This window comes from Elephantulus edwardii, unplaced genomic scaffold (assembly GCF_000299155.1).
Source record: "Elephantulus edwardii isolate Elephantulus edwardi_28Jun2011 unplaced genomic scaffold, EleEdw1.0 scaffold00026, whole genome shotgun sequence".
In the NCBI taxonomy this organism is placed as follows: Eukaryota; Metazoa; Chordata; class Mammalia; order Macroscelidea; family Macroscelididae; genus Elephantulus; species Elephantulus edwardii.
Window position 1 is genome coordinate 1,692,074 of NW_006399776.1, and position 15,863 is coordinate 1,707,936.

The 15,863-nt window shown below is 41.8% G+C and overlaps 1 protein-coding gene across 1 annotated transcript in view; it reads left to right on the forward strand.

Annotated features, from left to right (window-relative positions):
* The window catches only part of SPG11 (spastic paraplegia 11 (autosomal recessive)), a 128,159-nt gene that overhangs the window by 10,161 nt on the left and 102,135 nt on the right, over positions 1 to 15,863 (forward strand). Inside the window, exons 2-15 of the mRNA XM_006883201.1 lie at positions 3,684 to 3,774; positions 4,413 to 4,618; positions 5,209 to 5,299; positions 6,045 to 6,180; positions 6,684 to 6,755; positions 6,989 to 7,130; positions 8,590 to 8,710; positions 8,806 to 8,903; positions 9,104 to 9,157; positions 9,258 to 9,391; positions 9,531 to 9,690; positions 10,138 to 10,278; positions 10,627 to 10,724; positions 12,275 to 12,424. Coding sequence (XP_006883263.1) covers positions 3,684 to 3,774; positions 4,413 to 4,618; positions 5,209 to 5,299; positions 6,045 to 6,180; positions 6,684 to 6,755; positions 6,989 to 7,130; positions 8,590 to 8,710; positions 8,806 to 8,903; positions 9,104 to 9,157; positions 9,258 to 9,391; positions 9,531 to 9,690; positions 10,138 to 10,278; positions 10,627 to 10,724; positions 12,275 to 12,424 — 1,694 coding nt within the window. The remainder of the gene's footprint in view (positions 1 to 3,683; positions 3,775 to 4,412; positions 4,619 to 5,208; positions 5,300 to 6,044; positions 6,181 to 6,683; positions 6,756 to 6,988; positions 7,131 to 8,589; positions 8,711 to 8,805; positions 8,904 to 9,103; positions 9,158 to 9,257; positions 9,392 to 9,530; positions 9,691 to 10,137; positions 10,279 to 10,626; positions 10,725 to 12,274; positions 12,425 to 15,863) is intronic.

The window sequence follows — 15,863 nt, forward strand, 5'->3', positions numbered from 1 at the left end:
AGAGAAGAGAAGAGAAGAGAAGTAGATCTGTCTTGGAGAGGGTGAAACCAAGTTTCTCCTTGGAGGCTAGGATTTTGAAGCCCCATCTCACATACTTTGGACACATGGCCAGGAGGGGCTGACTGATGCTTAGAAAAGGACATCATGCTTGGAAGGGTGGAGCGACAGTGCAGGAGAGGAAGACTCCAGATGAGATGGATTGATACAGTAATTGCGGCAATTGGGGGGAGGTGTGTCGGAGTCAATGAGACTGGCTTAGGACAGAGCAGGCTTCAAAGTTGCTGTACATAGGGTTACTAATGAACCACAGGCGACTTTATGGCACATAACATTGTTTGACTGAAAGTTGAGCCTCAGGAGTGAGTTTAGTTCCAGGCTCCCAGGATAATGGATTAAGGGCCATAATCTCAGGGATCCCACCAGTCTCTAAAAGAGCACTTAGCCTTTTCATCATTTTTAAAATGTGATTTTTAAATTCCTACTTACTTTTCTATACTTCTTACTATATGATAAACTCAAAGTAGAGATGAGTGGTATCTGTCTTATTCATTGCTGTATCCCATAGCCCAGCACAAGATCTGGCTAAACCATGGCTGGTAATCTAGAAAATCTAAAGAACATGTGAGGCTTCAGACAAGGGTAGGTAATTTTCACAGAGCCCACTTGGTGTGAAGTGAAACTTCAAACAATAAGAGTGGGGCTATGGTCTTGAAGAGGGGCTTGGTCCACCTGCTTTGATACTATAATTGGTGCAGAAATTTCCTTAAGAATAAAAATTTTCTTAGTGTTGCATAGTATTCCACAGTGTGGGTATACCACAATTTTTCAATTTATTTATGTGTTAATGCGAATTAGGGCTGTTTCCAATTTTGTGTTATTGTCAATAAATCTGTTATGAACATAGGTGTACAAATGTCCATTTGTGCCTCAGTTCTGATTTCCTTGGGATATATTCTTAGCAGTGGGATAGCTAGGTCACATGAGATTTCTATGTTCAGCTTATTGAGGAAAAATTAAAGGAACAATAACTTCATAAAATACTATGTAGCTTGGGAAAAAACTAGAAGCATTATGCTGAGTGAAATATCCCAGTCACATAAGGGCACATATTACATAAGTCCACTATAATGAAAATAGGATAACTGAGCAAGATATGTATAAAAGTTCAAAAGGGGAAGGAGAGAGGTAGAGTAAAAAAAGAAGAGAAAAAAATCACTAGGATAACAGAGGTGGTGGCTTTATGAAGGGGTGAAGTAATAGGAAACATTCAATGGAGACTTGAAAAGATGGAGTGATAACAGGCATAGAGGTAATTATATAAAATATATATAAAATTATAGAAAATATAATGTATATGAATCATTGTATAAATCACAAAGTGCATATAAATACATGATGTATATGAATGATTATACACAAATTTAAAAAACCAATAACAATGAAAATTCTCATGCAGCAAATGGGTCTCCCTAAGATCTGATCTCTGCAACAACTTCAAATAAATAAATCACTTCTGGAACACTTGTATTTCATTGTTTGGTCTTTTGGTTAAATATGCCAAAGTAACTTATTAGAGAGTTCTTGAGAGAAACAGCTGAATAATGTTGCCATAAAGGCCTGGAGTCAATTCAGATCTTTGATAAGTTTTTCAGTAACTTTCAGTTTACTTAACTTTCTCCTCCTCGCCCCCACTCGTATGTTGTTGTTGTTGTTAGGCATCTTTGAGTCAACTATGATTCATATCAACCTGTGAACACTGCATCTGAACACTGTCTATCCTGCGCCGTCCTCACCATCTCTGCCATACTCCAGCCCATTGTTACAGTCACTGTGTCAGTCCATCCTGTTGGGGTCTCCTTCTCTCCCTCTGACTCTCCACCTTTCTAAGCATGAAGTCATTTTTCAGGGACTGACCCCTCCTAACAACATGCCCAAAGTATGTGAAACAAAACTTCACTATCCTTGCTTCTGAGGAACACCCTGATTACACCTTTTCCAAGAAACATTTGATGGGTTTGTCTTATAGAAAAAATTCTGAAATATCTATTTTCTTTTAAAGGTACTAAGAATCATAGTCCTATAGTCATAACAATAAGGCTTTAACTTGCTTTTTTTTATATTTGTAGAGAGATTGGCTTGGTTTTCATTTTTAGAAGTTTTTTGCAAAGTCATCTCAGCTGAACTCAGGGATATAGGCACAGAACTCAGGATCACTTTGTAGTTAGATGAGACTCAGGTGAGTCTTAGGTTTCTGCTACCAGCAGTTTGTTTTATTTTGATAACTTCTGTGCTTCTGAATCAATTTTTCATTTAAGCAGCCAAGAAGACATAAAATTTTCTGTGTATATCATGCAAAGTTTCTTTTACTTTGATGATCTGGCTTGTGACAGCCAGGAGATGTAATGATGTTAGTTTGAAGTCTAAGAAGCACCTGATTCGGGCCATGGTCTTTTTAATCACTTGCTATACTGCTTAAAGTTGGACAATAAGTAAGATTGACAGGAGAATTGACGCCTTTGAACTATTGTTTTGGAGAAGAGTGCTTAATATCCCATGGACTGCCAAAACAATAAACAGATGTGTCTTGGAAAAGTTGCTGCCAGAGTGTTCTTTGGAGGCAAAAATGATAAAATTCTGTCTTGCATACTTTGGACATGTTGCTAGGAGGAACATTGGAGAGGAACATAATTCTTGGAAATGTGGAAGGATGGCAAAAGAGAGAAAGACCCTCAACTAACTGGGTTGACAGTGACTGCAGCAAGGGCTCAAGCGTGTCAGAGTATGTGAGGATGGCACAGGACAGGAGAAGGTTCAGATCTGTTGTTGATAGGGGCACTATCAGTCATGCTTGACTCGAGGGCACCTAACAATGTCAACTAGAGCAGGATAACAAGTCTAAGCTAACAGGATCCAGTTAAGGGCAAGCATCCTTTAGCACAAAGTGAGGCTCCACAAGTCCTCAAACACCAAGACTTGGTTGATAGGCAACCCCCTCAGGATTCACCCAGAGCTTTCCTATCCAATTTTATTGGAGCGCAACCCAAGGATTAAATTTTATCTGACCTCACAGTATTCTTATAAAAGCTATGGAAAATAAGGATCCTCTTTTTAAATATCTGCCCTTAAATTGAGTGTCCCTATGAGTCATAGTTGATACAATGGCACCTAACAACATCAACAATTATGATTTGCAGTCCAAAGTCCTGGCTTCCTTTTGAACCAATCAATAGTACTCACAATCATGGAGAGCTCTTTCTGCCCCCTTCCAAGGATTGTCTATATCATCAGATTATCTTCTGGTGCTTCTTATCAAGACACCAGGTTAAAAGGTGCTGGCTCTTTAACTGAAAAGTAAGGGAGGTGCTGGGACTCTTAAAGTCAGGAAAAGGGTGTGAAGCCAGGCTGCCATGGCTAAACAAAGAAGGAAAGGCAACAGCAATCAGGCGGTGGGTGTCTGCAACAAGGCACTCTGAAATTCTCACACTACACAGCTGGTGACTGGTGGTACCTATGTGAGACGTGCTTCTCCAACTTTTAGTCCTGTCCTTCACTTCTGCTCTTTGCAGGACCTTTCCTTGCAGCTAGGCTGGTGAGGTTAGAGGTTTATGGCAGTTTGAGAACCCAGGGTTTCACCCCTTGAGAAGGGTGAGAAAAGGGGTGTCTGAGTATCTTTCCTGTCTCAGGTTCACCTCCCAGAAGCTGACAATGCCCTCTCAGTGGAGGAAACAGCTAGAAAAGATGTTCATCTGTTCACCGACATAAAACTTATCAAAGGTATTATCAAATTGCAGGGTGGGGTTTTCTGGCCTGGTTCATGGGTTTATGTGTCCAAGTGTAGAGAACTGAGAGTGACTCCATATGCTTCCACGTCACTTTTGTTCTACATCACTTTTCTGGACTTTATTTTCCTCATTTACTTACTGAAGTTATTAGTAACACTGTCATGAGGTTGTTTGAGAGTTAAAACAGGTTAAAAAAAATAAATCTGGCACGTGTAGGATTAAATTACAATGCCAGGATAATTGGCAAGATAAAGAGGTCGTAGAAGGGACTAGCAGAGAGAAAGAAGCTTTTTGAGGGTATTGTTGTTATTGCTGATTGCCTTCAAGCCTAGCACGACTCATAGCGACCCTATGAACAAAAGGCCTGAAGCCCATCTACAACTATCGACATTTATCAAAGTTCATAGTTTCTGGAGACATGTTGTTTAGGAAGTGGATGCCTCTCCTGCTTCCATAATGAGGGGATAGGGAAAGTGAAAGTGTCTAGTATCAACCACAGTTTGTTTGCTTTAATGGGAGATGGTTTGAGATATCCCAAGGAAGGATGTGGAGTGAAAGCCGACAGGAAGTGCTGTTTGAGAGTAATTCTGAAGCAGCCTTTCACTGTAACTCCTCCCTCTTTTTCCACAGGCCCATTTTTAACAAACCAAGGAACAAGCAAGCCCTGTGGCCACCTGCCTCCTGAAAAGGAGCTGGTGTCTATCTCTGAATCAGAGGAGGAGGAAGAGAATGACAAGGAAGAGGAGGACCTAGATCCAGATGAGGCTCCAGACCCAGAGGAAGGAGAGAACGATGTCAGGGTTCCAGCTGAGCTCAATGCTGTCCACAACTCTCAGGTGGACTGGGGAGAAAGGGTGTTTTTCTTCAACTGTCTTAGGCTCAGTGGTCTAAATCTCACTGTCTTCTCTACTTCTTTCCAGACAGGTTCTGGATTAACAACTTTCTTTGTCAAGTCTGAACTTGAGTAGTGATGACTTTCTTCTTTCTCTCTGTTGCCTCCTGTCACCCACTATTTCTGATATTGTCCCTGTCTTAAACCCAAACCCTAGAAGGGCTGTGCATGGCTGGCTACCTGCTGCTGAGAGTAAGACATTTTTGCTTGGCCTTGGGCCCCTCACATCTCATTAGCCCATTCCTGGCATTTGTTTCCTCGAGGTTTAGTCGACCACTGGAGAGGGTCAAGGATACTCATGTAGTAAACAAGGTGACTCAGACTCACCTTCAAACCACTACTGAGATACCAGCCTATCCCCCTTCCAGGGACAAGGGTCCTCAACCAGTTGACTTTGAGAGTGAGAGAGTTAGGCTGCCATCCTGGTTGGTGGAAATGTCTGTTGGAGACTGCCTCTCTCCTCCTCCATGGATACAGGTGTAGAAGGTATCACAGGGACCCATCCTACACTGAGTTTCCTTTCCTCAATTTCAGAGAGGAGTTGGCTCCTCTTTAACCAAGGCACCTGGTGTACCAGGGATGTCATCTGCCTGCTTGCATTTTCGGTGGCAGGTAAGTCTGTTCCGTTCCCCACTCTGTTTTCCATCCTCAGAGCTAGCAAATAGGTGCTCAGAAAATTCCCTGAGCTCACAGAGCATCCCTTACTTCCATTGTGCTCAGTTTGCTCCTAAACTCACTCAGCAGAAAACAACATTCCTGGTGACCTGGAGGTAAGACTAGCACCATCATGCAGAGGAGTTTGGTAATGAGGCAGAGGTGACATATCCCAGCAGATCTGGTACACTCCTTAGTAAATGGTACTGGGACAATTGGGCTTTCAAATGAAATGGGGGGGGGGGAGCAGCTCTGTGTTTAGAACTAATATCACCTGCTCTTCAATTAACTATCATGAAAACATGGCCAGGGTAGAGGAATTTGAATACCAGGAAATTCTGTTGAGAATGAGATGGGAACAAGAGCTCTGAGAAAGGCTTTAGAAATCAGTATTGCCCCAGTGGCTAAAGACACAGAATCTGGGAGGGAACAGAAAGGTGTTGATTCACCAGGTAGTATAAACTCATAAGCCCCATGTTTGTCAGGGATTGCACAGTTGATCGCTAAAAGGTGACAAATGCTGTGGAAAAAAGTGGTGAGAACCATAGTCTGGTGCCCTCACAGCTGACATGAAGGGAAAATGTTGAGTGAGGTTCTATAGGGGAAAAGGCAAGAGAAACTATATAGAGTCAGGAAAGGAACTGAGAAGCAAAAGTAATATCCTATTAGTGGAGAGGATCCTCCTCCAGGTCTCTGAACTCCTCTCTCACACACAGACTCCCCATTATCAATTCCTTCCCAGCCTACACTTCGCAACACCAGCTCTCCAGTGCGGCAGTTTGGACCTCAGCTGCCTTCGCCAGACCCATCTCTCTTCTACAGCCCACCAAGCTCGTTGTCTTTTCGCTTCAGGTATGGTTTCAGGGTGCCAGGGACTTCTTCGTCTTAGGCCGAATTCTCTGGAAGTCTCATGTAGTGTAGTAACTGAGGTGGGTGGGGGGCACTCCATCAGTTTCCACAGAAAAGTACGTCACAGAATTTTTGTAACAGAAGTCTTAAGAATTCAGTCTCCTCTCCTCACAGATGAGGAAATGGAGGCTCATAAAGATTAAAACATGTATTCAAGGTCAGCTAGTAATGACTTGGGATTACCAACAATTGGGTCAGAAGGATTTTCATTGTGCCAAGGAAATTTCTTTCAGTCAAATTGCTGAACAATGTATCTTGGAGGGGAATGTGAGCCCTGCAGAGTTAGAATTCTGATTCCAGGAGCTGATTCAGGTAGACATCTAGAGATAGGGTATCTCTTAAATGTCTAGCAAAACTACAAGAAGGCTTACTGAATTCAGAGCAGCTGAGAGCTTCCTTTCACCCAGCCCAAGTTTTTTGTGGTTTACTTTTTTAAGCCTTCCCAGTCATCTGACCCAGCTCCATCCTCGACATCAACGGATCTTGCAACAGCAGCCGCTGCCACATGATCAAATGAGGTAAAGCAGAGACAAAGAGCAGAGTTGAAGAGTCTTGTCTGCATGATGGCTTTTTCTTTGTGACTAGGAATCTACCTTTACCATCTTTGCACATTTAAGACTCCTGCTTTTGCCCATCCCTGCACGCTGTCCCAGCTTCTACAGAGAACTCCTCTCCCTGCGTACTGCTCTTGGGGAAGTTAATTGTGGCAGGGGTGGGAATGTCTAAAGGGAATGTTCCTCTTGATTTGAAGTGCCCCAACAAAGAAGCCTTGGTCTCGGCAGCCAGACCCCTATGCTAACTTTATGACCGGAAAAGAGAAGGAGTGGGTGATAAAAGTGCAAATGGTTCAGCTGCAGAGTGAGACTCCTCGCTTGGATGACTATTACTATCAGGTGAGCTGTAAGATGCTATTCCCAGTCTTTGAGCGTGGGGTCAAATAGGCCTGGACTCCATGGCCCCTCTGTTTCTCTCTGTAGGAGAGACAAACATGCAGGCTACTGTTGCTGTGTACCACAGTCAGAACTAACCAAGCCATAGCTGATCCCCGCAGTGGGTTTTCAGAAGTGGCAAATTATACAGCAGACAGCTCATCTTTCTCTCAGAAAGAACCTGGTGAATTTGAACTACCTTCCTTTGGGTTAGCAGTGCAACTTCTTTTCACTAAACCACAAGAACTCCTAATCATGCAGGACAGGGGCCATATTTCTACATTTTACATCCTAGTTCCATCCTTCTTTATCCTCTACACTTGAGCTAGATTGGATTGTTTCTTTTTCCCCAAACGCAGCCTAAGGTTTCATCTCCATCCTTTTGCCAAGATGTACCTCCACTGAGGCAGGAAATAGAACCTTCTCTTCCTTGTACACTTTTGGTGACTTGGATCTGTCTCTCTAACAAATATTCACCTTTTTCTTTAAGTCTAAAATGTCTTCTAAATAGTGGAACTCAATTTGTTAGATAAGTGCTGGCAAACATTTTGACCAATTTTTCCCTGCTTCCTACTCATCCTTTATTTACTGGGCAAAATTCATTTGTCAGTTTGGGGATTGTTTAACCTTTCAATTCCTGCAATCCACCCACTCTCCTCCCCACTTCCTGAAGTCCCCATTTGGAGCTTCCTGTATATTATTTTCTTTCCACCAAGCTGCAAATACTCTCTCCTTTATCTGCCAGTATCACTGAAAGCAAAACAGTTCATTTTGTCCTCTTGCCTCTTCTGGCATCCCCCTTATATGAAGGAGACTTATGCAAGTCATTGTTTGACCCGCAGTTGGCGGTCTGAAGCTTGGGAAACTTCAGACATCTATAAAGAAGACAGAGTAGGTCAACATGTCTACAGATAAGTAATACCAGCCTACTGACCAGTTAACAAATACATTCTGAGTGCTAGTTTCATGACTTAAGCTGCAGGTGGTCTTCATACTATAATTCCAATTTTGAGAAGTATTGATAAGAACACAAAATGAAAAAATTAAAAAAAAAACACAAAATGAGGAGGGTAAGGACAAGATAGTGTGTACTACATGCATATACTTGGGGTGGGAAATGACAAGAAGGCTGAAAATTCTGAAATGTGTTAGCTTCCCTTGTCCTCCACTTTGCGTTCTGGCCTATCAACAGTTCTGATGGTGTCATCATAAGTTCTTGGGCTGGGAATCCCAAGATAGATGACATATCTGGCTTATGCTGCTTAAAATACTTTAGTAGTCCAAAGTATTATAGACTGCTGGAAGGGCCTAAGATTCCAGGATCATCCTATAGGAAAAGGATTTTGTTAAGAGCATGTATTTAAGAGCCCTAACTATAAATTCAGAAGAAGAGTATGTATTTTTCTTTTCCATGGATCCTCAGGAATATTTTCAGAAACTAGAGAAGCAGCAAGAAGATGAAGAACTGCTTGGGAAAAGGAGCGGGGTTGAATCTCTCAAACTGGTAACTCCTTACATTCAGAAGGCAGAGGCTTACGAGTCAGGTAAGAACAAGGTTAATCTGCTCAGCTGGACATTGGTGTGGGCAGAGGGTGAAAAAGAGAAAGGGGATACACCTAGCCTGACTTCTTTCTTGTAGTTGTTCGAATTGAGGGTTCTCTGGGCCAGGTAGCCATATCAACATGTTTTAGCCCTCGCCGAGCTATAGATGCTGTACCCCATGGAACTCAAGAACAGGTAGGAGCATTATCTTTCTGGAACCACTTTTCTCTTGTTTGAAGGGAAGGTATGGAGTGCTTTCCTAATTTTGAGTTCAGATTTTGAGCTAAGGATAAGGCTCTAGAAGGCTAATCATTCTAGCCTTTCTAGTGCAGTTGACCCTTGTCTGGTGTCCTGGCAGCTGCTCTGGCTGACCACCCGGGGCTCTTTTCTCCTAGGATGGAGGGGCTGCAAAGAGTCAGAAGCTTTGGGTATTATATCGGATTGAGAAGGTAAGAGATCAGCTACTTTGGGATAAGTTTCTAATTTGCCTTTGAGAAGAAGATAATGTCCAAATTTGCCTTTTTCCTTTCACTACCCTCAAATTCCCAGATGTTCCTTCAGTTACTAGAGATAGAGAAGGGCCAGAAAGATGGGTCTCCACAGCGCTGGTCGTCGAAACAGCAGTGCATCCAGGTTGAGAAGCTCTTCCAAACCTTGATGCCCCAGGAGCAGAAAAACTTAGAGTGAGTATAGGAAGGCTGCAGTTTGGTGCACAGGAAGGGAAGTATATGCAAAGACCCCTTGCTTCTGCCCCTCTTCTGTGGCTTGAAGCACTCTTCCTCTCTACAGAACTCTGAAAATGCCCTCTGGTCTCACTTGTAGGGAGGCGGCAGATGGTTTCCTGCAGGTGCTGTCTGTGAGGAAGGGGAAGGCCCTGGTGGCCCGGCTACTCCCCTTCCTGCCACATGATCAGGCTGTTAGCCTTCTTCTGGCTATCACCCACCATCTGCCCTTCCTGGTTCGGAGGGATGTGGCTGATCAGGTACACTGGAATGGAGCTAATAGTTTCAAGGATGCATTTAGGAATCTTTCCTCCTCTCCACTCCCTACCCTAATGAGATACCAAAGAAGGTGTAGGACAGTGAGGAATGGTGTTCCTACCTGTGTCAGCTGCAGAACACACACACACACACAGTAATGATGAGCAAAAGAAAACAGGTGTATGGTTGCCCAGGAACAGGTGTAGTGTTGCCCTGTGGGGGTTTCAGAAGATAGTTTCCTAATAAGTGTTGGCACCCATTTCTTACATTAGGGAAGGCATCTTGAACAAGTGGGTGTAGAAGGAACCCAGTGTTAGAGACAGGAGTAGTGAGGGGCCTGGTAAAGTTACCAGGAAAACGCCAAAGGCAGGTCAACAAAAAGAGGTTGGAGGCAAGGTAGAATAAGGTGAAGCTGGAATTTGAGCAGTGCTTACTGGACTCTTTTGCAGGCCTTACACATGCTGTTCAAGCCTCTGGGCAAATGTATCAGTCACTTGACCTTCCATGAACTCCTGAAAGGACTTCAGGGACTAATACTGCTTCCATCTGCCACCTCAGAGAGGCCAGTCACTGTGGTGCTTCAGAATCAGGTAATACACCTGAAGCCTTTTCCCCAAGACGGCTTCCAGGTGAGTAAGAGCTGTGAGCACATTCTCTCAATCTCCCCACAAGTATTATCTGCAATGCTGCTCAACTTCTAGAACCAGAATCCCTCGGATAATGTTGTTATGCACAGGGGTTTTGGGTCCCATCCCCAGAGATACTTCATTCAGTAGATCCGAGGTGGGGCTTATGTATTTGCTTCCCTAATAAGCTAATGTGTACAGCAGAGGTCTTCAAACATGTTTGATTGCATACTCCTCTTAAGACAGCATAACCAGGGAAACACTGAATGTCTAGGGTGAATTCACTTTACCCTGGACTTTTATCACTTGCAGTTTGGAATATCTTTGCTCTATGCCCTGCTGAGTCATGGGGAACAGCTGATATCTCTGGATTCTTCCCTAGAGGAACACAACAGTGACCATAAAGCTTGGTAAGATCATAAAGGCCTAGGCATTTATGTTCATGAGAGAATTAACTAAAAAGTGATAGAAACAACCTAAGTCACCAATGGACAAATGGATAAAGAAATTATAGTACATCCACACACTGAAATGTTACACAACACTAAAATAATTAAAGGATTCATGAAACACTGCATAAAGATGAATCTAGATGACATTCTGCTGAGTGAAATAAGTCAGTCACAAGAGAACAAATACTGCCTAAGACTACAATTATAAAAGGCTCAAGAAAGGTTTGCACACAGAAAGAACCATTGGATGGTTATCAAGTTGAGAAGAAAAAAAATCACTAAGGAAAAGCCAATATACAAGAAAGGGATAGTCAGCACAATATGACTACAAGGAAGACATGAGTATTGAAGGATAAATAGGAATGAATTTCTGAAAGGAAGGAGGAAAAGTTATTTCATTGTGGGAACAGAAACTATTGCAGAACAAAATGTATATGAATGAGTGAATGAAAAAAAATAAGCTTGCTTTTTAAAGCTTCATTCAAACTACAAAAACAATTTAACAGAATTGGAAGAAAATAAAATCACAAAGGCCTTATAAATACTCTCTCTGTACCCTGGGGTATGTAGACCATGCCAGGTATTTCCTGAATGGTACATCTAAGTATGGGAAAGGTGACTGGGCAGAGACAGAAGAAACAGCACACCTGTAGTTGTATTTTTTTGAGTCCCCTCCCCTCTTCAGTATTTTTAATTTAAAGAAGCCCTGGTGGCACAGCCGTGCTGTGTTGCTAATCAGAAAGTCAGCAGCTTGAGCACACAAGTTGCTTCTTAGACAAGGCAGTCTACTCCCATTAAAACTTAAAGCCTCTTCAGAAACCAACAAAGTGTTGCCATGAGTCCATCAACTTAATGGCGGTGACTTAGTTTTTACTGTGCTCTAAAGGGTGGATTTACTGTGGGAAGTTGCATCACAAAGTAAGGGGCACTCTTTAGAGTCAAACAGACTTAGACTTGAATTCTGGTCTGTACCTAGCAATACCAATTCTGAGCAAGTTATTTCACTCCCTTAGCTTGTTGCCTCATCTATATATGTGGGATGATGGTATTAACCCTTGGTTCTTAAAAGTGATTTAAAAGTGTAAAGCACTTAGTGTTGCCTATTGTTGTTTGCTGTTCAGTTGGAAGCGATCCACAGCTGACCCTCCAAAGGGTTTTTAGAGGTAGTTAATCACACAGGAGGAGATTGCTGCCCCTTCTTTCTTACTCAGAGCTGCTAGCGGATTTGAACTGAACACCTTTGGGATTGCAGTGCAGCTTCTTACCACCAGGCAACCAGAGCTCCCTTAGTGTTGTCTAACACTGCTGTGGTAGTGTTGCCTAGCGTACATCAAATACGAAAATATTACCTCTTAATTAAGTGGGGGAGGGGAATAGCTTTTTGAGTTCAGATTGACTTGATAATATAAAGGTAATAAGGAGCTTTTCTCTTTAGTCTCAAATTCCTGCAACTTGTAGAAGGACAAATTATATTACTCACCTCTGACACATACCTACTCTCTTTCCAGGACAAAGATGGTGGTTTTGATTGCCTGGGAGATAGCCCAGACCCCTACAGCATCTCTGGCAGAACCCCTAGTCTTCCCTAGCAACCTTCTCCCCCTGTTCTGTCACCACGTGGACAAACAATTGGTGCAACAGCTGGAAGCCAGGATAGAGTAAGTGATGATAGAAACAAAGTTAGTGTCCTTTATCCAAGTCTAATTTGGATCTGCCACACCTTTCCTAATTTTAAACTGAACATGAAGAACAAATTGCTTTTAAAAAGTAGTTATAGGGGAGTTCTGGTGGCCTAGTGGCAAGAAGGCTGTGCTGCAATCCCGAATGTGGGTGGTTCAAATCCACCAGATATTCTGCTGGAGGAGGGGCAATCTCCTCCTGTGCCAGTCGGATATGATTTGACAATACACAACAAGGAAAAAATACAGTTCTAGAAACTCTAATACTGATTCTGAGTAGCCTAGCTCAAGTTAAGAGCCTATGATCAAGCCTTTTAATTTCTTTCCAGGCACTCTGGTTGTTTCTCATGCTAAGCTATTTAAAGGCAAGAACTAATTTGAGAAACAGAATTATTCCTTTTTCAAGAGATATTTGAGACCTAACTATTCTAGGATGTACATGTGAACAACAGGGAGGTGGTTTCATTAAAAAATAATATTTTTTTTCCATTTAACACCTGATTTCTTTGTAGACTTGCGTGGACCTACTGATCTTGTTGTCTTGGAATACACATGTGTGGAAAAAGTTTTGCAAACAGTAGCTGTGTGAGCTATGTCTACAGGGATCCTGAAGAACAATCTCAAGAGATTTCTCATATCTTCATACTGGAGGACCCTAACTCAAACATTGGTTTCCTCAAAAACTTGAGTGATATTCCTACAAAGCAGGCATGGGGGGGGGAGGGGGAAAATAATTGAATGTGTTGAAACTTGTTTGTAAAGCTATAATAAAGGTCATCTGTTTTCTTATGTGTGAATACTATAGTAATATAAAGAGACAAGGCCCTGTTACATATAACAAAACCTTGGAAATTGTTTCCTTTTTGGAAATTAAAAAGCAGTTGAGCTGAGAGGGCTGGTTAGAAATAATTCTCAAAATAAAAAAGATTCGGTTTCATTTTGACAAACGAGGTCATGCATTTATCAACAAACATTGTTATCTACCTCTGAGTCAGCACCAGCTCATAGGAGTTTTCAAAGGCAGTAGTAAATTGTTTCTGTGGAGCAGCTAGTGGATTCAAATACACATGCCTTTGGGTTGGCAGCTAAAATATCAGACAGACAAGAAAACATATAGGTCTGTCTTGAAGAGGGAGAAACCAAATGTCTCCTTGGAGGCCAGGATTTTGAAGCTCTATCTCATGTACTTTAGGCACATGGTCAGGAGAGGTCAGTCCTTGGAGAAGGACATCATGCTTGGAAGGGTGGATGGACAGTGCAGGAGAGAAAGATGGATTGATACAGTGACTGGGGCAGTGAGGTTGGTGTGTCAGAATTATTGAGGCTGGCTCAGGACAGGGCAGGCTTCAGAGCTGCTGTACATAGGGTCACTGGTTCATAGGCAAGTCAATGGCAAATAATACCAACTGTTGAAAACAAAACTGGATGAGTGACTTTGGGTTGAGTGGTCAAGGAAAACCTCTCAATGGAGATTATACTTTAACTGAAATGAAAACAAGCAAATATGGCCAAAATGTAGGGGAAAGTATTCCACATAGAGGCACTTAGTGTGTCAAAAGAAAAATGTTTGCGTTAACACAGATAAGTGGGGTGAGATGAGAGAAGTACACAGGGCCTACACCCATCAGCCTTAATTAAAAAAAAAAAATCTGGGTTTTTCGATTGTAACTGAAAGTCACTAGATTTTAAACAGAAAAACAAAGTATGATTTTTACTTTTTGAATAGTTTTGCTGAATTGTTTGGGGAGCAAGACAGAAAATTTTCTGAAGATATTCCAACAAACCAGGCAAGTAATACAGTGGTAATAGAAAACTAGAAATGTGGAATATGTTTTGAAAGTAATAGTTGACACACACACATTGCTGATGGGGCCAGGAGTGAGTGGTGGTTAAGAATCAAGAATGATTTCATATTTTTAGTAACGTGGGTTCCCCATTAAGAAGTAGAAAAGATTAAAATAAAAATGGGTTTCTTAAAAATAAACTCATAGGAATAATAAAGTCAATCATTGGAAAGGGTGGCAGGAAGGGGAGAAATAATTGCTTTGGACATTTTACATTTGAGACCTGCTAGAAATTGAGCCCACACAGGAGTCTGGAATTGAAGGAAAAGGCCATAAAGATGCAAAAGTAGGAGCTTCCAGTATATAAATCATATTTAAAGTGAAGAGGGTGGAAGGAATTACACAGAAAAAAGTCAAAAGTCATTGGGTAGCTAATTTAGAGAAGTGTTACTGAAGATGAAAGTACTTCATGACAGGAGTCGTTAACCGTTAGAACCTAGAGAGATGGCATCTTGTGACAATATAACCACTGAAACTTCAATCTTTTTGATGGGTTTGTGCAAATAGTAGCCTGAATAGAAGAGTTGGATGTGAGAAAAGAGGTGAGAAAAAAGTTGACTCAAGGTAGGATTTTGCCAAAAGGGAAAAAAACTCAGCAGTATGGTAGCGGTCCACATGGGTTAAGGAATGATTTTATTTAACGTGGACAAAACTATATTTGCTATTAAAACATTCATCTAATGGGAGAAATCAATCCAGGGTGAAAATGGTAGAAACTCCTAGAAACCACCGCCATGTACCATTGAGTTGGAAATGGTTCATGACTGACCATTCAGCAGGTTTTCAGAGGCAGTAAATAGCATGGGAAGAGACTGCTCATCACCTCACTCAAAAGCCATGATGGATTTGAACTGCATGCCTTCAGGCTGGCAGTGCAGCACCTTAGCACCAAGCTGCCAGTTACTAGAAAATGGTTTCTATCCTCCTAGAAACTAAAGCACAGATGGAAGAAGATGGCTCTTTATAGGCATGTTTGATTGTGTGATCAGTCATGGTTAACATTGAGAAGAACGAGAATCCCAGAATACTTAATTAAGCTCATTCAAAACCTATACCTAGACCAAGAGGCAGGAATCCAAACAGCAAGAGTACACTGCATAGCTTAAAATCAAGGTGTATGTGTCAGAATATCTTTTCTAGAAAAGTATATTTTCTAGATACTTACTCAATCTGTATGGTGAAAAAATCATTGGAGAAGCTGATTTTTATGAAGAATGTGGCATCAGGATTAAGACTCATCAACAACCTGTGTTGTGGAGATAATACAACCTTGCTTGCTTAAAGTGAAGACTTGAAACTTGCTGATCAAAGACTACAGCCTTCAATACCGATTACTTCTGACCATCAAGGAGAAAAAAAAAATCCTCACTACTGAGCCAATAGGCAACAGGCTAAACAGAGAAAGATTGAAATTGTCAATGATCTTACTTGTATCCACAATCAACAACCTTGGAACCAGCAATCAAAAAAATCAAAAGATGGCACCACAACAAGATAAAGGTAAATAATCCAATAGAAAAATGAGCACAGGATATGAACAGGCACTTCACCGAAGACGACATTCAGATGGCCAA